Source organism: Megalobrama amblycephala, linkage group LG4 (genome assembly GCF_018812025.1).
Source record: "Megalobrama amblycephala isolate DHTTF-2021 linkage group LG4, ASM1881202v1, whole genome shotgun sequence".
Classification (NCBI taxonomy): domain Eukaryota; kingdom Metazoa; phylum Chordata; class Actinopteri; order Cypriniformes; family Xenocyprididae; genus Megalobrama; species Megalobrama amblycephala.
The window spans coordinates 21,558,765-21,582,616 of record NC_063047.1 but is presented as its reverse complement, the minus strand read 5'-3'; the positions used below and the strand labels follow the sequence as shown (position 1 = coordinate 21,582,616).

The 23,852-nt window shown below is 35.6% G+C and overlaps 1 protein-coding gene across 5 annotated transcripts in view; it reads right to left on the bottom strand.

Moving 5' to 3' along the window:
• Positions 1–1,394: 1,394 nt before the first annotated feature.
• arid3c (AT rich interactive domain 3C (BRIGHT-like)) overlaps positions 1,395–23,852 on the bottom strand; it is a 170,901-nt gene continuing 148,443 nt past the window's right edge. For all 5 annotated transcript variants that reach the window (XM_048188243.1, XM_048188242.1, XM_048188244.1 and 2 more), the window contains 5 exons: positions 17,390–17,573; positions 13,175–13,419; positions 9,771–10,058; positions 6,916–7,005; positions 1,395–4,827 (listed from right to left, as the gene is read on the bottom strand). In XM_048188243.1, coding sequence (XP_048044200.1) covers positions 4,655–4,827; positions 6,916–7,005; positions 9,771–10,058; positions 13,175–13,419; positions 17,390–17,573 — 980 coding nt within the window. In that variant the 3' untranslated portion in view covers positions 1,395–4,654. The remainder of the gene's footprint in view (positions 4,828–6,915; positions 7,006–9,770; positions 10,059–13,174; positions 13,420–17,389; positions 17,574–23,852) is intronic.

Here is a 23,852-nt window from a genome sequence, read left to right as displayed (position 1 = left end):
ACTTGTTGCTCAATTTGCCTTTTGAGTGGACGACTCTTTAACACAGTCCTTTGTCAGTAAACGGGCTGATCAACAATTAAAGTGTTAGTTCACCCAAGAATGAAATTTCTGTCATTAATTACTCACCCTCTTGTTGTTCCAAACCCGTAAGACTTTCATTCATCTTCAAGACACAAATGAAGATCTTGATGAAATCTGAGAGCTTTCTGTCCCTCCATAGACAGCTACGCAACTATCACTCTGATGCTTCAAAAAGTTCAAAGAGATCATAAAACTAATCCATATGTATTTATATACATATGTATGCGGTTTAGTCCAAATTCCTGAAGGGACTCGATCCCTTTATATGATGAAAAATTTAATTTAGGCTTAGATTCACATGTAAACATTCATCAACTCACACATCAGTTGTGTTAAACAGAAGCTCAAGCATGTTTGCTTGCCGCGTGCCAGAACCAACGAGGTTCATTCTTGTTTGTTACGCAGCACTCTGAGCTACCGCAAGAGGTTTGTCCTCGCGCTTCATTCAGGTTCATGTTCGCTGATCAATGTTTTAATCTTTTCATCATTTAAAGTGACTGAGTCTCTTGAGAAAATTTAGACTGAACTGCTCAATTCATATGGATTTTCTCTTTATGAACTTTTTGAAGTGTCAAAGTTTCAGTTGCGTAGCTGTATGGAGGGACAGAAAGCTCTCAGATTTCATCAAAAATATCTTAATTTGTGTTACGAAGATGAACAAAAGTCTTTTTTTTGGAACGACATGAGGGAGTAATTAATTTTTTGGGTGAACTAGCCCTTTAAGTGACCTATCACTATTAGTATTCCAATCGTCTTCTTTTTCAGCTAAAGTGTGGATTTTGTCAAGTTAAAATCACTAGCCTGAATGTACTTTAATTTGCTTTAGATAACAGCATCTGCCAAACATACGCAGTACTGTTCAAAAGTTTGAGGTCAGTGAGAATATATGTTTTAAAAGAAACATAATTAAAAAATTTTAAATTGTGTATTTATCAAAGAATCAAAAAGAAAATCGAATTAAGCAGCACAACTGTTTTCAACATTGATAAGAAATGTTTCTTGAGCGGCAAATCGGATCATATTAGAATGATTTCTGAAGGATCATGTGACACTGAAGACTGGAGCAATGATGCTGAAAATTCAACTTTAACATCACAGGAATAAATTACATTTAAAATATATTCAAACAGACAACAGTTCTTTTGATAATATTTCACAATATTACTGATTTTACTGTATTTTTTTAAAATTAAAGAATCATTTAAGACCAATATTAAATATTAAACCAATATCACACTTTTTTCCAATGAGACTTTTATTTATTACAGAAGTTATGAAAACATTTGAGACCAAAAGAAAAACTCAACTGGACATTGAAGTGGAAAGCAGTACTTTATTTCTAATTATGCTACAAGTCAATGGCAAAACAAACAAACAAAACAAAAAAAAAAATCTTTCACCAGTTTTTTTTTCTTCTTTTTTTAACCCCTGAGCACCACAATCCAGCTTTCCCATAATGCACTGGATTTATCCAAAGTGAATAAAAGGAAAATAAGCTTCATACACAGCGTATAATAGGATCTAAAATCTACCAGCATAGCATCGTTGACATAGCTAAACAAGGTAAACAACATGTTATTCTTTAAGCACATGAGTGAATCTTTTTTTTTTTTAACCTTTATTAAAATGATAGTCTTTTTATGAACAAATGTTCCAACATCGTCATCAGTAAGCCTGTGAGTGTGGTTTCGTAAAAGCTTTGGTTATGGAATCGCTCTGATTCATGTTTTTGCTTCACAGTCAGCAAGCACTCCAGAGTTCGTCCATGATTTGCTCTAGAAATAAGAGCAAAGTCTCTTCATACGCTGATCAAGAACTAAATTACATCGAACAACAGGAATCAGACAATTGTGCATTGATTGTGCCCTCTGTAATTCCACATAAATATAGACTATATATTTCCATTAATCCTTGCACCTATACAACAACAAAATGATGGTCAGGTTTACTCGTTTCATTAATCGTTAGTTGTGCTAGAAGTCTGGAAACTGCTATTACATTCTTAGATTGCCATTTGTGCACTGAGACTAAATTGAATACACATCTTGGCCTTTTTTTTTGATATCCAAGTGGATAAAATCAAGTTTTGCTGCAGCAGAATCAAATGAAACCATTTCTCTGCTGCTCGAGATTAAAGTTAAGAATGACAGTATTGGTCGGAAATTGTCAGCCCAACAATATTGTCACATCTTTGGTATTTATAAAAAATAAGTCCCGTTCTGAGCATATCTCCGCATTCAAATAAAGAGAGTATGAAATAAAATTAATAATTTTTTTAGTTAGTTTTGATTTAGATTAGGTTACATATTTTCTGAAATCCACATTATGTTGTGAACAGAAATGACTCAAACACTGGCATTAATGGAACTGCTGCAAACGGTGAGCTAAAACACTTAATTAATTAAACGCCAAAGGTTGCAGCTTAACTTAAGATATGATTCATAAGATGTATTAAGGTGTATTTCAGATCTAATTTAAACATCTATTGATACTGTAAAGAAGAACCTCAATCAGATCAATATTGAATTGATTTGAGCAGTTTTATGCACAAAATAGAATCCTTCTGGTATTATATTTCCCCCGTGCATAAAAAAATGCCACTGACATAAATGAACAAGTAAAGAAAATGACGCTGTGTTGAGCCCTGTGTGGTCCAGCCTCTGGTTTTGCAGCACAAATCACGCAGGCAAAAGCGAATTTGGACCAGAAAGGCTATGATTAAAAATTGGCTGCTGTGATTATGTTGTTGGCACAGTCTATAACAAATGAGGTAGATGTGTGTTCATTATATATTCCCTTCTTTGGTAAAACAATACAAAATAGAAAGAAGAAAAAAAAAAAAAAAAATAATCCAGTGATTTGTTGAAAAAACATCAATTTTCAAGTGGCTTCACAATAAAAATAATAGAAATGAAATAAATGAGGTATATCTTGTTTTCATAATCTATTATCTGTGTACAGGTTTGCAGGATTTGTGAGGTATTAGGCTGTACTATGACTTTTTTTCTTTAAATAAAAGTGATGTTTCTGAAAGCACTGAAACAGCCCAAGATTAAACACGAAAGGAAGAGAATAAAAGTAATAATAAATACAACTTGAAATTGCCTACTGAATTCTAAAAAAAAATGACACAATAAAATCCTCCCATTTCCTTTTAAACAGAAAAGAGGCGAAAAAGAAATAAAGAAAAGAGTGTGAGCAAAAGAAAAAAGAGAGAGAACGGAATAAAGGACGAGAGGTGAACTCTCAAATGCAAGTGCATTGTTGAAAACTTGATGAAAATTGGATTCTATTCACAACAGAGATCCCACCTCATGAACTGATGCCTAAGATGAGCCACATTCCGCCTGTTCACGGCACATAACCTTCTTCTCAAGAGCCTCTCTTTTCTGGTTTAAGTACTCGACCATTTTTTTTCAACGTTCAGCTCACAGTCACACGTCACAAAATCATTTGACCCCCGACTTCTAAAACCTGTATTAACCAGTGTGACCCGTTTTTCCGTCTACTATACCATTTAATGAACACTTAAAACTCTTTGCTATAAAACACAAGCTGAGGTGGTGGAAAATCATTAAACATTGTCGACAAGTGTTCCCCAAATAACTCACTAATCAATGGAATATATTTCGCCACGGCCGCAGGCCAAAACCTATCATGAGAGAATATAGTAGACACAAGCCTGTCTGCTTTCTTCAATATCAAGCTATACATGGCTGATCTTGCACATATGGCAAATATTTATGATTCTCTCAGTCTTTTAAAGATTGTGTAGATGAATAAAATGATATTTTTTCTTTCCTAACATACATTTAAGCAGTGATACGGTAAATAACTTTTCTCCCTGACTTTTTGTACCCAAGTTAAATGGGGTGTGCTTTGCTTAAAATCTAGGTATTAATATTTAAGCTTGATTTAATTCATTATGGTGACTTTCCATTGCTTTTTTCTGATAGTTTGCAATGGCCTCAGATATGTGTGATGGTGGTGATACGCTAATATGTTGCTCTTATTCTCTTTGGTAATAGCTGATAGTAGCTCTTGCTGTTTAATTCAAGAATGAAACAAGTAAAGATGAAGAAGATGAACTCCTGTGCCAAAAATGAAGGATCTGTGTAGGAAAGTGAAGAATCTTGCTTTGATGCAACACTCAAGCAGGTCAGCGCTCTGTCTGTCTGAGGAATATCCCGTCCTCTCGAGCGTCACACCGCTCCTCGTGTTCATGGCATTGTCACGCAATACGTTTTAGTCGCTCCACAACGAATAACACGTCCTCAGAAGAACAAAATTACAAGCTGCAACTTGCTGCATATGTAAATGTAACACACTTCAAATGTGCGGCTTTCAGCTGTAGGTGCTCAGCCTTTAATTTCAATGGAAGTTTTTTTTTTTTTCGATGATGGATACTCCTTGTCCTGATTGCAGGGGGAGGGTTAGAAAAACAGTAAAAAGTGTACATTGTACATTGAAGGAGACAGAAAAAACTGGTCCAACAGTATGACCTAAAGACCCTGCCTTATCTGACGTCGGGGGAGAGTTGAGTGAGAGAGGTGTTGTGGGCCAGGGTGAAGGCTCAAGGGGAGGTGGCTGGTCCATGTGAAGAGGCGGTGGAGGAGGAAGAGGAGGACGGCTGCATCTGGGTGTTGAGCCCTGGGCTGCTGCTCTTTCCCTGAGAGCTGTGTTGGTGATGGACTCGCTGACTGCCTGGCATGAAACCAATGGCTGGCTTACGGGCAAACAAGACCCCTGGAGTCAGCAGACAAATATTTAATTCAAGTTAGTCTGAGGTCAGATTCAAGGCGTATAAACACCAAAACCACCCTTACAAAATATATTTAATATATATTATTTTGTGATAAATATTATAAATTATTTTTATTACCAATATTTTCACTAGATGAATAACATAGATAATACAAAACATTATAAAATTATAATACAAAATCATTATAAAACATCTGACAGCACCCCCTTGTTGAAGCCGTTTCTATATTTTTGTGGTATTTTTTTCATTAGCACAATACTATATATGTATATTGATGAAGTATTGAAATTTTTGTTAAAATCCATATGAGAAAATGTGCAGATGCTCACTAAAGAAAAGCTAAGATATTAAAAAGAGATGAGGACAATTAATTCAACATCTTATTTAAATAAATTATGATATGCTGCATGAATTTATGCTAAATTAATCAAATTAAAGGATGAGTTCACTGATTTTCCTGATAATTTACTCACCCCCATGTCATCCAAGATGTTCATGTCTTTCTTTCTTCAGTCGAAAAGAAATCAAGGTTTTTGAGGAAAACATTCCAGGATTTTTCTCCATATAGTGGAGGGTCCAAACTGCAGTTTCAATGCAGCTTCAAAGGGCTCTACACGATCCCAGACGAGGAATAAGGGACTTATCTAGCGTAAATGATTGGTCATTTACTAAAAAAATAATATACTTTTTTTTTTACCACAAATGCTTGTCTTGCACCTGCTCTGCGATCCTCCTCACATTACGTAATCACATTAGAAAGGTCATGCGTGACGCAGGCAGAAGTACCGCGGTAGGGCAAAAAACTCGTTGTTTTAACATTTTTTGTAAAGGCCGTTTGGCTTAGTCATTGTACTTTCACTTACGTCACGCGTGACCTTTCTAACGCGATTACATCATGCGTGGTGGATCAAAGAGCAGTGCAAGATGAGCATTTGTGGTTAAAGTATGTACATTTTTATTTTTTAAGAAAATGACCGATTGTTTCGCTAGATAAGACCCTTATTCCTCGTCTGGGATCGTGTAGAGCCCTTTGAATCTGCAATTTAGACCTTCCACTCGTTGTACCCCACTATATGGAGAAAAATCCTGGAATGTTTTCCTCAAAAACCTTCATTTCTTTTCGACTGAAGAAAGAAAGACATGAACATCTTGGATGACATGGGGGTGAGTAAATTATCAGGAACATTTTAATTCAGCAGTGAACTAATCCTTTAATCACTTAATTACACATATCAACATTTTCTGAGAATATCTGCCCAAACAAAGATAATTTCAGATGTTATTATGGCAGGGAAGTAAATTATGGAATAGACATTACAAAAAGTGGCTTTAGAAGCTAACAGATTTTATTTTCATACCTTTGAACTTGTCACTGGCATTCCGTTTTGTAACTGAGTTTGTTCAAAGTAGACTTGCATGCTGTTCACACAGGACTATGTAAACATCACATGTTTGTTCAGTGTTATGCACTATTAGAACAGGATTTTTAAAAATAAAATATAATTTTTTACATGTTAAAAATGTCTCGAGACCCCCGCAATTAGTTTCTGTTCATTAGCGCACATCTAGCTTTTTTTAAACACAAGGACGCATCCTGTGCGAAATAAATTCACAATTTTTATTAACTGTGCTAGATGAATGCATTACATTTTTAGCCATAGAAAAATCTTTAAGCTGTATGTTCAAGAGCTGTACATCTTTGCAGGGAACAAACCTTCAGTGAAAAAACAGATGCCACTTCAACTTGATCTCCTAAACTGTTCCCAGCAAGCTTATGAGCCATCTTCTAGTAATTACTGTCTCTCGCACATCAGGCATAAGCACTGTATCTAGCTAAGGCGGAGGGCCTTTCTCTCGGGCACGAAAGACAATAAGCTCCATCGACCTCCTGGCGCCCAGGCCCAATTTTAAGATATTTAACTTTTTTAACTCTATTGGACTTGCCACTTCATTACGATGGATTTTATAGCAAAGACATCAAATTGTGTGGAGGACTAAGCGAGGGGGTGCTGCTATAACTTATTGAATTTCCTGCCTGCAATTACATCAGCAAACGGCGCTCTATTTACCTGTGTAGACAACCCCATTTATTTCTATTGACATGTTGATGCTGCTAATGCCGTTGGTAGACAGGTTCAATGCAGTCTCTTGTCTATCATCTGTCAAGAGAGGAGCCAGAGAGCGAGGAAGAGAAAAACTCAATATGAGCATTTATAAAAGGAACACAAGAAGCAAGAGAAGCGTGCCACCAACTATCGGTGATAACTCATGAGTGACAGGATAAGGAGGGGTTTATTAAAAGAGTTTAAGGGGGGGGAGAGAGAGGTGATAACTGTCAAAAAGATGGGGCTTTGACTTCTCTAGATAGGGAACTGCACAGAGTGTCTGTGCCATAAACATTTCTTCACTGCAGTCAAACTGGTAACATTGCAAAGTATTCAACAGAAATACATTAAAGAAACACTTCACCCAAAAATGAAAATTCTGTCATCATTTACTCAACTTCATGTCATTCCAAACCCATAAGACTTTGGTTCATCTTCAAAACACAAATGAAGATATTTTTAATGAAATCTGAGAGATTTGAGGAAGTCTATTCACCCAAAACTCTATGCTTCAAAATATTCATAAAGAGACTGCAAAATAAATCCCTATGAATCGAGGAGTTTATTCCAAGTATTCTGAAGAGACTCGATTGCTTTATATGATGAATAGATTTAATTTAGCTCAACCGTACTAGTTTGACTCACAAGAACAAACCTCACTGGTTCTTGCGAAAGCTCAAACGTGCTGCGTAACACATGAGAATGAACCCAATTGTGCATCAAGGAAACATGACTGAGCTTCTGTTTACCAAATATTAATGTTCGATGTAGGTTTGCTAATCAATGTTTATATGTGAATACAAGCCTAAATTTTATTTATTCATCATATAAAGTGATCATGTCTAGTAATAATACTTGGATATAGGGCCAGATTTACTAATAGCTTGCGCCAGCGCAAACCCTCTTTTGGTGTTAAAAAACCACTGTTGGGATTTACTAAAGACACGCAGTGCATAATTAGCGCTCAAAAAGGCATGGACTGAGTTGTTTTTGTGGCTGACCTTATTGCATATGCATTTGTAGGAGTTTCCCTTTCAGACGCAAAATTTATGGGAGGAGAACATTTAAATGAATAATGCAACGCTATTTACTAATGTTTACGCTCGTCAATTTACTGCTATTTGTGGCATTATTTAATGCCCAAAAAAGCATGTCTTAACCCATTTTGTGACATGGCTGCAATTGTTGCTGCTAGGAGGAGACACCGCAGAGAACAGAGAGCGCATTGTAGAAGGAAGAAAATATTTTCCACTCGTATTCATTTCTTTTGAATGTCAGAGGAAGACGTAATCCAAACATATCGTATTGGCAAACAATATTATTATATGTGTACGTGTTTGTCAGATTACATGTAACAAGTTGCACCTGTGTCGACTCGCACCTGATGAGCATCAACTCTGCTTATTTGCAACCCAACGCTAATTTGCACTGCTCCTGTTAGTTTGTGTTATTATGTAAATGAGTTGACTGAGTCTGCGTTTAATTTGTGCGTTTAATTTGTCACTCCCATTGGCGTATTTGTAGAAATTGCGCTCTCACGCTAATTTGCCCCGTTTAGTAAATCTGGCCCTAAATTGCTTGATTCATATGGATTTATTTTATAATTTCTTTACAAACGTTTTGAAGCATCTGAGTTTAGAATGAATAGATTTTCAATGGAGGGACAGAAATCTCTCAGATTTCATTAAAAATATCTTTATCTGTGTTCTGAAGTTGAACAAAAGTCTTATGGGTTTGAAACAACATGAAGGTGAATAATTGATGACAGAATTCTCATTTTTGTGTTTTGAGTAGCAGACCATTAGATTCATTTTTTGAGCCAAAAAGGGACAAATCACACATGGGGATTCATATTTCCAAGAAGTAAGCAACTGTCAGGACTTTCATTTTTTACTCTGTCATTACTCTGGATACTTGTGTGCAGGTTAAACAAAATAACATTTAATTTAATCTTTAAATTGCAGAGTATTTCTGTGTGAAAGTCCTGCTCAGCGTTATGGAATTATGTTACACTGTCCCACCATATAAAAAGGCTCTTGGTTTGATGGGTGGTATAAGAGTAACAGTCACGTAGTAAACAACAAAACATTACTCATGACCAGCCTGCAATCATGGCACACGCTCTGTCATTAAGTGATGAAGGTGCACTGAAATCATTAACATTAGACAAACAGCCTGACAGAAATCACTTTTCATCATCAATAAAGCTTCACTATTCATTCAAACCTAATTAAATAGATGTTTTATTTTTTTTGAGAATGTCTCATAAACCTGACCCTTATCTTAGTGTCATTCATAAATAAATAAATAAAAATTGTTTTTAAAAGTTGTTTTGAGAATGTCTCATAAACCTCTCTCACAGATGACCCTTATTTAGTGTTATAAATAAATGAATGAATGAATGAATGAATAAAATAAAAATATGTCATTCATAAATTATTCATCAATGAAATGTTTTTCATTAATTACCTCAGTTTGGTGAGGGAAAAATGGAAGGCTAATCTTTTTTCATGTTATTTCTGGCAGTCAAACCTGAGGACTTTCCAAGCTGCTGTTGTTTATTTGTAAATAAATTCCTCTGCCCTAATCTACATTATTTGACCCATAATGCCCTCTCTCGTCACTACTGACTCAGTCCACAGGATTTTATGGGTCACTCTAGAGAAACACACGCCATTTATGTTATAATAACACGCAAGATTGCGCCTTACAAAGTTTAAGATTTTCATTTTCACTTTTAAATGAAAATAAAGTGATTTTTGTGAAAACATACACTGGTCAAAATATATGAGAACAATCTTCACATTGCTTGCACCCACCTCTGTTGTTCAGTTTGATGTTCATGGGTAGCTGGGTTGCCATGGCGAAGAGATTCTGCTGCAATGCATGCTGCATTATCCTCTGCTGCTCCTCTGCCATGAGCATCACTTTCTTCTCCGGTGGCTCTCCAGACTCCAGCTTCTCCCGCAGCTGCTCCAACGCGGCCGCCTGCACAGCTGCTGCAGCTGCAGCCTGAGCCGCTGCGGCCTGGGCTGCACTGTGGTGGCTGGCCAAAGACACAGGGATGCCCATCCTGTTAGTCAGGCAGCTGGACATCATAGAGTCCTCTGTGGGGCAAGAAAGCATCATAAAGTCTGTGATTTTCAGGTTGTAGAACACTTTAACAACAAACCAAAAATAGTGGACCACCTAAAGTATCAACTCCTTAAAACAATTATCATTATTTCACAGGTAGATGTTACCCTGCTGAGGCACTACTGCCTGCAGCAACTCCACCAGTGCCTATAGGTTAATAGTTAAGTAGTGTAGTTTATAACAATTATATCTTGAAATAGCCTCACTTTTGCGACGCATAATTTTGCCAGGCTGCTGTTTAGCATTTATTTTGTTTAAAGTGACTGCTACGTTGAACTAATGTAAATATGAGCTGACTTTTCACTATCAAGGAAGTTAGACTGTTGAGAAAACACTTTGGGCTAGATTTACTAACAGCTTGCAAACCCTCTTTTGGCGTTAAAAATCTACTGTCGGAAGACAGGCAGTGCAAAATAAAAAGCATGTCTTAACCCATTTTGAGACATGACTGCATGGCACAGAGAGCGCATGGTAGAAGGGAGAAAATATTTTCCAAACATATTAATATCTTTGGAATGCCAGAGGAAGACGTTATCTGAACATACCATTTGCCAAGCCATGTTAGCATATTATATATATATAGTACAGTCCAAAAGTTTGGAACCACTAAGATTTTTAATGTTTTTAAAAGAAGTTTCGTCTGCTCACCAAGGCTACATTTATTTAATTAAAAATACAGTAAAAAACAGTAATATTGTGAAATATTATAACAATTTAAAATAACTGTTTTCTATTTGAATATATTTCACAAAGTAATTTATTCCTGTGATGGCAAAGCTGAATTTTCAGCATCATTACTCCAGTCTTCAGGGTCACATGATCCTTCAGAAATCATTCTAATATGCTGATCTGCTGCTCAAGAAACATTTAATGTGTACAATTGTACAAAATATTTGTGTACAATATTTTTTTTCAGGATTATTTGATGAATAGAAAGTTCAAAAGAACAGTGTTTATCTGAAATCTAATCTTTTGTAACATTATAAATGTCTTTACTGCCACTTTTGATTGATTTAATGCATCCTTGCTGAATAAAAGTATTAATTTCTTTAATTTCTTTTCAAAAAAATAAAAATAAAAATTCTTACTGACCCCAAACTTTTGAACGGTAGTGTATAATGCTACAGAAGCTTTGGATTTCAGATAAATGCTGTTCTTTTGAACTTTCTATTCATCAAGGAATCCTGAAAAAAAAGTACACAACTGTTTTCAACATTGAAAATAATCATAAATGTTTATTGAGCAGCAGATCAGCATATTAGAATGATTTCTGAAGGATCATGTGACACTGAAGACTGGAGTAACGATGCTGAAAATTCAGCTTTGCATCACAGGAATAAACTACTTTGTCAAATATATTTAAATAGTACACAGTTATTTTAAATTGTAATAATATTTTACAATATTACTGTTTTTTACTGTATTTTTAATTAAAAAAATGTAGCCTTGGTGAGCAGACGAAACTTCTTTTAAAAACATTAAAAATCTTAGTGGTTCCTTTTGGACTGTACTGTGTGTATATATATATATATATATATATATATATATATATATATATATATATATATATATATATATATATATATATATATATATATATATATATGTATACACACTGTGTATATATATGTAACAAGTTGCGCCTGTGTCAACCCGCACCTGATGAGAGCATCAGCTCTGCTTATTTGCGTCCCAAAGCTAATTTGCGCTGCTCTTGTTAGATTGTGTTGATCATTATGTAAATGATTGTGACTGCATCTGTTTTCTTTAATTTGCGTGTCAGCAGTAGATGGCGTGCAAAACTTGCCACTCCCATTGGTGCATTTGTGGAATTGCGCTCTAATGCTAATTTGCCCCATTTAATAAATCTGGCCCTTTATCACAAATGAACGTAACAATCTTCAAATCATGATTAGTTCGTTGTTATGAGTTCATGAATTAGCTGATTCATTTAATGCTGGAGCTTTTTGTAATATTACTTCTACTATTAAAAAGTTAGGGATCAGTATGTTTTTTAATGTTTTTGAAACAAATATCTTATATTCACTACTCAGCAAGGCTGCATTTATTTGATAAAAAATATAGTAAAAATTGTATTATTGTGAAATCTTATTAGAATTTAAAATAACAGTTTTCTATTAAAATGTAATGAATTGAATTTTCAGCATCATTTTTTCAATCTTCAGTGTCACATGATCCTGCAGAAATCATTTTAATAATATTATATGCTGAATTGCTGCTCAAGAAACATTTCTTATTATTATTAATGTTGAAAACAGTTGTGCTGCTTAATCTTTTTGTGGATACATTTTTTTCAGGATTCTTTGTTGAATAGAAAGTTCAAAAGAACAGCATTTATTTGAAACATTATACATGTCTTTACTGTCACTTTTGATCAATTTAATGTGTCCTTGCTAAATAAAAGCATAAATAATAATAAAAATTTTTTTGAATGTTTTAAATGGTAGTGTATTTTTTAAAATTTTATTTATCAGATATTAATTTTGACACTGTTAACCTGGTTCTTTAAATTTTATACAGTAAAACGGTTTTGCAAATGGAAAGGATGTTGCTCAATCTGAATTTTATTAGAAACATTAAGATTTAGAAATAACATCCCTACAGGGAAGTATGAGTATGACACAAGTCATGAAGTAAGCACTGAGATCTATTTAAGGCTGCTCTGTAAACACTATAAATATTGTCAGATTCGTAAGGGTCTTTGATCCTAAAAGAGTTGCGTGACTTGTCCTTTTCCATATAGGCACATTACTGAATCATGGAGCAGCCCATGTCTCTTTGTGTTTCATTGCTCCTGCTGGTGTGATGCGGAAACTGGCAGAGTGGGCAAGAGGAAGTCTTGCAAGCTGTTTCCTGTCTGCTCTGATGACTATTCAGGCCACAGCGTGGAATAAGCGTGAGTAAGAAGTGGCACTGTTATTGTGTAAGAAAGATGACTTCTCCTTTGGAGGATCTAGGGTGTAATTTAGATGGTCTGCAATAACATTCAATTTCCTGATGAGGAATATCATTTTTCTTTCTCTTTCTTTTCAAAACAATTAATAGAATACTAATAGAAAACACAAACCTTTCTTGATAACAGGGGTTTGAGTCATGTGCCCACCGTTGGGAGTGGGCATGCTAATGTGGGGCATCTGGAGTTTGGGGGAAGCCAGCAGTGTGGGGGTGCCCACGGGGGAATAGTTGAAGAGGGTGGAGCCATAACTCTGTCTCCGCCCTTCACGACGATTGCTGTCAATAGCTGCCTGAAGCTCCCCAGGAGAGCTCAGTCCCCGCTTTTCACATTCATAAGGATAGAGGTACTTCATATACCTGTAGAGAACAAAAGACACAACATGAAACTCATTCTGTGACGTACGACCTAATTACAATGGCAGCTGCATAAACAGTAGGGGTGGGAGAAACAAAAAAAATCATTCTCTGATGCATCGTGAATTTCTCTTAATCGATTCTGAGAATTTCAGTGAAATGCCTAAATATTCCCACCTCTAACAAACAGAGCCCCTAAAAAGTGTCACTTTGGAAAAGATATGAATGGTGTAACGATACACTCAAAATAAAGAAGAGAGGTTTATTATTATTATTATTATTACTTTATTATAATCAGGACCCACAAATGTTCCCCCCATTGCATATCATTATGCATTATAGTCAACAATATATATAGTAGTTTAATGTAGTAATGTCACAAACTCTGTAAAAAAAAAATTCTCACGCAGTACACGCGCTTTCAATGCAGGCATTCGTTGAATCTCTTACACAGACAAGCCGTACATGCCTTTCCAGCTATTAAAGCAATATACTAATAAGAATAAACCATCTAAAAATGCTTTGAATAATCATACTAATAAAACTAAATGTGATATGGTGATTTAAATGTTTGCACTTTCACATTGAGTGCCGTTCCAATCAATGCAATCAATCAATCAATCACACTTCTAATCGCAAGAAAGCGTGTCAAAATGACTATTCCCAAACTGTAAATGGTTAGTTCACCCAAAAAATTGAATTCTGCATTTACTCACTCACATGTTGTTTTTGTGCATCACACAAGTATTTGAACGTTCGTATTTACTACAGTATGCACATTATTGTAAATCTGTTAATCATATAAAGCCATTGTGTCTCTTCAGAAGACTAGACCACTCGGTTGATTATTTTTGCGATGCCTTTAGGCCATTTTTTGGATTGAAATGAAGTTGTAGTGGAATGGGCTTTAAATGAAGGGACAGAAATCTTTCATAAAAAATATCTTCATTTGTTTTTGGAAGTTGAACGATAATCTTATAGATTTGAAACGACATGAGGGTGAGTACATGATGACAGAATTTACATTTTTGTGTGAATTATACATGAGCCTCGGATAAAACTAACTCTGTATCGCGAATCATATTGTTTACATCAATGATAAATATCGTCGCATTTTTATATTGTGATATCTCGATATAACAATGTATCGTTACACAGATAAACATCATTGTATTAAATAAATAAACATCTAGTATTTGTAAACAAAAGCTGCAGGATCTTTCCTCAGAAGTAACTTCACTTTTCTTCACTTTTCCACCTATTCATAAAATTACTCTAAAGAATATTTTGTTTTTATATGTTATCGAATGTGGTTTGTTACTTTAAAAAATTCATATATTTTAAAAGTGGCATGAGTGACTTGACTATGCTGATTGAGGAGCAGCCTGACTCCGAACTCATCTGACACTTATGCATGTGTTAAATAAGGGGTTAAATAATTCATCAGCATTACTCCTGAGCAATCTTAAGGTCATAAGTATCATAAGGTAAGATGCAGGTTTTGGTGCTGTCGCCATGTAGTGAAATATACAGTGTTTTTAACATTTATTTAATGAGTTCTGAGCATTCTCATATACAGTTGCAAGAAAACGTAAGTGAACCACTTGCAGAATCTGTGAAAATGTGAATAATTTCAATAAAATAAGAGAGATCATATAAAATGTATGTTATTTTCTATTTAGTACTGTCCTGAGTAAGATACTTTACATAAAAGATGTTTGCATTTAGTTCACAAGACAAAAAAAAAAATAGCTGGATTTATTCAAATGGCCCCATTCATAAGTATGTGAACCATTGGTTCTTAATACTGTGTGTGGATACCTGGATGATCTGTTCTGTTCTGAAACATGATGCATTAAGAGTCGGAGGGTGAAAACTTTTGAATTCGAATATCAAGGTAAATTGTACTTTCAATTTCTTCTGGGAAACATGCAAGTATCTTCTGTTGCTTCCGAAGGGCAGTACTAAATGAAAAACAATGATATTTAAACAAAATAAGAAAAAATGTGACATCTTCATCTTGTTCAAAAGTTTTCACCCCCTGACTCTCAATGCATCATGTTTCCTTCTGGAGCATCAGTGAATGTTTGAACCTTTTTTAATAGTTGAGTTCGAGTCCCTCAGTTGTCCTCAGTGTGAAAAGACGGACATCAAAATCATTCAGTCACCGCTGGAAAGGGTTCAAATATGCAAAAAATGCTTGAAAACTGAAGAATCTACAGGACCTGGAGGATTTTTCTGAAGAACAGAGCTCAGTTTAACTGCTCAGGACAAACAAGAGACTCATGATCAACCATCACAAAACAAACAAACAGTCGTGGATCATCAGGTAACCACACACAGTATTGAGAATCAGTGGTTCACATACTTATGAATGGGGTTATTTTAATAAATTCAGCTATTGTTTTGTCTTGTGAACTAAATGTAAACATCTTTTATGTAAAATATCTTACTCAGGACAGTACTAAATAAAAAATAACATGCATTTTGTATGATCCCTCATGGTTCACATACTTTTTCTTGCAACTGTAACTCTGTCCTCATTCATTTGTATGTTCATTTGTATGTTTTTTGGGGTATTTAATATTAGGATTTTGTTTAAAATCCCCCACCGCGGCACCGCCCTGCCCCCCCCAAATCCAGATTTCCTGCATTCTTCTATTTACATGACCTGTATGAGAAATGTTTCTTCAACTATCTACATAAAGAGTCTTTTTTTATAGGTTCATGATCAACTGAATTATGATTGCCATTAGCCGCCTTTCCACCGTCGGGCCGAACGGTTCTTAGAATGGTGAGGAATGGTTCCAGTTGTGTTTCCACTAGAGCCTGGTACGGCACGGCACGAATACAAACTGTTCTCGGCCCGGAATTCTCGACACGGTTGTCTAACGGTGCTGAATCGTGCTGGTAGAATGCGTGAAGTGACATCGGCACACAAGATTGGTCACTTGTCTGTTGCCTGGCTACCAGTTTCTCCGTAGCTGGCTAAGCGCTCTATTCGAGAGCTGTAAACACAAATTAATAATAAAATATTAATAATAATAAATATCTGATCATCCTCCATAACGCGGTCATTATTTACCTCTAATATCATCAGTAAACCGTTGAGTTACCAAGGCAACAACTGACGCTTTTGTATTACATTCAAAAGAGCGGCCGTTATCAGCCCCACAGTGTAAAATGAAACCGTAACCGTACCAGCTGTCCCGGATCCTCACGGAATGGAACGGTTACGCAATGAGAACCGTGCGGCCCGACGGTGGAAAAGCGGCTATTGTGTGCATTGTTTTCTTATGACAGCCTACAGGTCTACTGGATGTATTTGAGAGTAATGTAACTGTGTTAAATGACAGCACTGAGAGTGGACATGCACAAACAAGTTCATGTGTTCCTCAAGCAGGTCAAGGATTTACATGAGAGACTTCTCTCAAAGGCTTTAAAAAATCTTACATTCCCCAAGTTTTTGAATGCTAGTGTACCAATATTTTTGCAGAGAAACCCCCCAAAATGAAGATAATTAAAATACATTTGTGTTATATATTGTGTTAGATGAGTAAAGCATTGGATAGAAAAAAAGCAGTGTCTTAGGGATTGTTCACACAGGATGCATTACTGTGTTTGGAGCCTGACCCATTTACACACATGGAAAATGTCTTTTTGCCACTGCGTTGTGTCTTACTGTTTTGTGTTTTTAGATTCTTCCACCATGAATGCCGCATTTTCAGTAATAATTAATTGTACATTAAAGTTAAATAGCAAGCCCTAGGCTTACACTGCATTATTGTTTGCTTGATGTATCTCAATTTTGCTGTATCTTTGTAAAACCTCTTTCTTACTTCTACCAAACACTGTCAAATACACTGCTTTCACTCTCTCTATTTTAAAAGCAGGTAATTGAATTGGACAAGATAGACAAGAATCAACTGGTAGTTATCAACAAGTTGCTCTCGTCTGAAGTTATCTCACTCACTGTGTTCGGAGGGTGAAAGCCGCACTGGTGATGGAGGTAGGGAGGTTCAGGCCTTTGGTAATCTCGCGCCATATTTTCTTATTGATGACTTCCACTAAGCCGCCTTTTTCGGTGACAAGCTTGTAGAGAGTGTAGAGATCCAACACCTGCTTGGCCATGATAGGAATCCGATTCACTGGAGTCCCTGCAGGAACCGGGGAAAAAAGCACAATATCCACAATCAATGCCATTAACTCAAGCTCATTGACGGGCCTCTCGGCCGCTTATAAGGCCAATCAGTCAGGCATAAGTAAAACATCCGACAGCTTCCCACTCCACTTAGCAAAAATATCAGTTTTTGCCTTCAGTCAAAGGTCTGCACTGTCTGTTTCACCACCAGTGAAAAGAGAGATCGTTGACTTCTAATTTAGAGAAATTATAATATGAGTAAAATCTCAATTAGTAAAAATAATTTTACCATGTATGCTCAACTAAAATCATTTACCATGATCGAATATGTATTATAAAACCCCGAATAATAGTTGGAGACAATCATTTTGACAATAAAGAGCAAATGGCTTTTTAAAAGAGAACAAAAGTTGCCAAACAGCTAAACTCTCAGATGTCGATGCTTAAACACTGCTCTCCTTCCAATTGCCAGTTCATTTGCTGAATGAAAAAAAAAAAAAACCTTGGTGATAATTTGTGCTCACGATTTAATGTTAGGTTGTAATGTGTGAAGAGGATAAGCCCTTTGTGTGCATTTGAGACCGCCTGACCTCAAGATAATTAACCTGTATTTTGCTGATAGAGTTCTATTGTGCCCATTGGATTTGCCATAATAGCAATCAATACGCAGAGAAATATAGAGCAAACAACAGCAAGCCAAGCCACAGTCTGAAAAGAGCAAGGAGAGCAGAGCTATGGTCTATCAAGGTAAAAACACATCAATTAAGACTTGTAATTACGGCTTCATTTTGCCTCTCTGGCATGTGAACTAAGAGACACTATTAAAACTAAAGATTTATCTGCCTTCTCTCTGAGACAATGCTGGCATTAGATCTAAAGTAGCACAAATGTCTAAAACAATCGATTGATGTTTTTAACTTCTCCTCAAACTGACCACACAAGTCACCAAAGTAAAAGTAAGTATCAAGGGTCTTGATTTGAAAACCAAAAATGCTTTAGAGCAGTAGTTCTTAAATGGATTTTGATTCACATATTTTACATTGGAAATCACATGATCCAACACAGTAGCAAAATTTTTATTGTACAAAATTTTTTTAAATCACAATGAGATCTATTAATATTAATACAATATTAAATAAAATAATAATTAATTGAAATATTATTAATCTTAGGATAGAACACAATTTTTTATCCCTTTATCCCTGAGCATATACAATAGTGGCTAAAAGTGATGTCTGCGTTTATTCAAACATATTAAAAATGCATTAAAGCTTTTGTAAGCTTATTGCATATTTGTGCTTAGAGTGTAAAACTAATGTATGCTCTCTGCTATCAATTGTTTCATTTGTGACAACACAATGAAACATGCTGAATTGTGCAGACATTTTCTTTTTTGGCTAAGATGAGATTCAAAGCTTGCACTCATTATTCCCAGCCTATAATTCAATCAATCACTGTGGCTGGTGTTCACTATATTATTAGACTTTATTTTGTGGGTTTTATTGAATATGGCCAAGAGGAAGGAGCTGTCCTCTGCAACCAAGGAGGATATTTTCAAAATGGCTCAATATGATTAAATGACATTAGATAGGCTATTGCTTGTTTGCTGGGTTTGAATGCAGAATTATTGTAAGCACCATGAGACAAGTATTATGCAGACTGTGGAGCACTGGGCCAGTCAAAGAAGACTAGTGAGCTAATTTAAAATCATCTCAATGTGTGACTGCTTTAAAATAACTTCCAAAGTCTGGGATGAGACTGAGATGAAGGATCTGTTTGGAGATTTAACATGAACATATCAAACACACACACACACACACACACACACACACACACACACACACACACACACACACACACACACACACACACACACACACATATGCATAGAAGAATAAAACCCATATCTTGATAATCTGTAGTTTGCCTGTTAAATACCTCAACCAAGTTTAGTGTGTTCTTCATCCCAATTTAACATACTCCTAACATTTTGATGGTTTAATTGAATTGTAGGGTCATTCAAAGCAAATATAGTGCAAATATCCCCTTCGGTCATCACTTTAGGCCAATACTATGTGTATATATGTATAAAGTTAAATCACAATAATGCACAAATAATTATTTATTCCCATGCACAAAAGGCCAAACGAAATGAGGCTGGAGTAATAAATAAAACCTGACTCCACAAAAGCCACCTTTGGACTGAATCTAAACCTGGATAAGCGTCTTTAAAACAAGATTTACGAGCGCTCGATTTCCGAGGTGATGTATTCATCTCCTCTGGTCCCCTGAATAAGATGCAGTGAATAAAGGCCAGTACAAGCTTTTGTCATCCCAAACAATTTGATCTGCTCATGCATCATTATGACAATGAGTGATTATGGAGTGCAGAGAATCACGTTTTGCCGAGCTCACGAAGCTGCCTACTGTTAATTGCTCATTGGCTAAAAAGGTTTAATTGAAAATGTGCTGAAGGGAATAAGCCAGTGTTGGGGCCAATCATCTATGTGGCTACCTTCATCAGCAGTCTGCGTTTTCATCATTCACTTCAGCCAGATAATGGAAGGACAATGTGCCTGCGATTGCTTGGTCTTCCGAAGCATGAAATGAAAGGGCTAATTTGTAAACACAACACTAGAACAAAACTTTATCCATGTGTATAAAACTGGCAAATTGCGCTGACCAACAAGCTTGAATAAGTCCTCTATGATGTGTTTGTCAGGAACACTAGGTAGCTTTACAATACATTTATTCATTATTCAGAGTGACATTTAAGAAACACTACAAAGGAAATTTTTCCTAAGGGGCAAATAAGAGGTTTGTGTATATTCTTTCCATTTTAATAATAATAATAATAAAAAATGGCAATCTTCTACCCAAGTTAAAAATGGAGTATAAAGGCCTGTACACACGGGACAAATATCGCGACGTGCTTATCGCCAGCGTTTTTCGAGACAATTTTTGTGTTCATACCCAAGCGATTTTCACTGACGATGCAAATGAATGTGCAAATTCACTCCCTGACAGTATATGGTGCTTGTGCTAACAAGTAGTGCAAATAAACATATTTCTGACACTAATTAAAGAAGATAAAAATACAGACATAAAATGGCCTATCTGGCATATACATGACATGAGGAGATGGTAGTCAGAAACAGTAGTGCAAATAAGTCACAATGACAGTAGTGAAATAGACATTCTCATATTATATTCATATATATTCTCATATAATTCATATTTCTTGAATGTTTAAGGGGGAAAAAACAGAAAATAATACAGAAATAAAATGGCATATAATACACATTGGTGTGGACAAGAACTGGCAGAGCACCCATAGTTTGTAGGGGTTTCCTTGTCTACTTACTTTCTCTTTGTTGTCTTGGTATCAATGTGTGCTCGGGAACACCGTTTTGTGCTTGAGCGCTACCAAGTCGTGTTTTACTGTAACTTCAGCAGCTCCAGGCACGTGAACAAAAGCGGCAATCTCATTAGTCGGACAGTTTTTAACGCGGCGCGTCAAACCAAAAAAACGGACCCAAGGCGTTTATTTTTAAAAAATGAGGCTTTTACGTCTGCCGTTTTTGCGTCGATGTGCACACACACATTGGCGCCCTTTGTTTAGTCACGAGGTGTTAAACGATGGCAATAATCGCACGTGATATTCGTCCCGGTGTGTACAGGCCTTAAGTGTACATTCTTTTTTAAATAAAAATGCCTCCTTGGTGTTCTAGGAAATGCTATCAAGCTGATTACAAGTAGGTGCAAGAAATAAATCTACATATATATATATATATATATATATATATATATATATATATATATATATATATATATATATATATTTAATTGCAACAAAGTAGATGATTATGGCTATATTTCATTCTTTTTCACACTTAGTATTGTGCATGATTAATAAGGTTCTATACACTGTAAACAAGTCAAAGTCAAATAACCAACACTGAAAAAGTGAAACTGCAGCACAACACTAAAAGACATACATTTAGTACAAGTGTACATAGACAAACTTAAAAGAAACACTTTTTAAAATGGCCCATTGTAGTAAATAGGAAGCATCAAAATCTATATTTTCATTCTATATTATCTTAGCAGAATGGCATTTCCACACACTTCAGGGTTGTGCCTGACTTCCTTCCAGGGAAATTAGTACTGAAAATACGAGAGAAACTAAAAGACTTGTTCTTCGAGGCTGCTCATGGCCTTTCATTCTCTTTAGTATTTCAGGTAATTATGAAAGCGTCAAATATTGATTTATTCAAAAGAAAGTGCTGATGCTGCCCTAAGATGTGATCAATTTATTGTTGCCTCCCTGTGGGAATCATGAATCAAAGCGGGAATTTATCAGTTTACAATGGGCAATAACACTTGCATTGTTCCTATTGCTTAAAGATTAGGGGTCGTAAATGAGCCCATCACTCCAAGTCTCTTCCACGATGGACGTATTTATTCTTCAGAAGCCATCAAGGCAACTTAAAAGAAAAGGATACAATTAAGTGATTTACATCAGTTGTTTAAATCTCATTTCTCTTCATATAATGAGACAACCATAGTAGAGCTAGTGTTGAGCAAAGAAGGTTTTCATCGCAACACCATAAAACAATACTCTCTGTTTCTGAAAACTTCTGGAATCCTGGAAGCACATGATATCTCCATTCTGACAGGGGTATAATTTGCAGTATGCGTTTCATTTACAGGTCTTAAACAGCTGGTCATAAATACTTCTCTCTATATAAAGCTCTCTGGGGGAGCAGGGAATATCATCTACATTCTTCCATGAGCGGAGTTAAACACAGGACTGTTTGTCTTGAGCTGTGAAATAGAGGCAGCCATTTTGATGTGAAAAAAGATACGGCCATCTCAGTACACAGAGGGGCTTGCGACAAACGATTCGTATTTGGCAGGTTATGATTGATGATGGCAAGGTCCGGGGGACACTGGGAAGGCCAATGACCTCTGGTCTCAGGCCAGGCCTACAGGGGACAACAGTCCTGGCATGAATTCACTCACAGCGGGGGAGAACCTTTCGTGTATTGGTTTTTAATGTGTTCCGGACACATAGTGAAGCTGAGAAGATTTCTTGAACCAAAGTTTTCATTTTCTATCGTCAAGCTGTTATTTGATCCTGTGACTGGACTGATGTGGAACGTCATTCTGAGAGGGAAATCTTTTGCTTTTGAAACAATGTGCCTTTGCAACTACCCAAAGTACTCTCTAACAGTAAAAACAGTAATATTGTGAAATATTATTGCGATTTCAAATGTTTTGTATTTTAATATATTTCAGAATGTAATTTATCCTTGTGATGGCAAGTGATGGTCATTACTTCCATCTTCTGAAACACTTGTTTCTTCAGAAATATTTTTTTACTATTATTAATGTTGTGCTGCATAATATTTTTGTGGAAACTGACATTTTTTTTTTTTTTCAGGATCCTTTGAAGAATAGAAATGTCAAAAGAGCATCATTTTTTAAAATAGAAATCTTTTGTAATATTATAAATGTCTTTAATGTCACTTTTAATCAATTTAATGCATCATTGGTGAATAAAAGTATTAATTTCAGACTGGTTTTTCTGAACCATAGAAAATTTGGACTGTTTCTTAGACAAAGCCTTAGACTCATTTGGACTACTTTTCAGAGTCATTTAGACTACTTAAATGACATTTTTTTGAAACATGACAGGTCTAATTCTTCCCTTTCTTTATAATTGATGGGGGGAAAAAAACCCATAAAAACAAAAACAACCCTTTGTGTTCGATAGGAACAACAACATGAGGGTAAATAATGTCAGATTTTTCATTTTGGGGTGTACTATCACTTTAAGATATGATAGAACCAAAAACTGTTTTTAAAAAATCTTGCATTTGTAGACAAATATGACATTTATTAACACTGCAGTTCAAAATACATACATGTAAGACATGTAAGTGTGTCCTAAATGCATTCTGAAATCTTTACTAGGTTGAAGCTCAGATTCCTCTGTAACCAATACTTGTCAAAGGTCTAAATATGAACTTGCTATCGCTGATCATTGACCTTTCCTTTATTATACTGTACTGCTTAAATTTACCTACCAAAATAACGGCAGGTGGATCGTTTGCATCCTGTCATTCATCTTGGTCATGTCAAACATATCAAAATAAAGCTATTGATTGTTTTACAGACATTCAGTTAATATGTAAATTTAAGGATACTGAAAACAACAAAATGGATTGATGCAGATGTTCGCTTAAGAAGATCTAGCAATCAGTTGCAAAAAAAAACTTAAGTTGAGAAA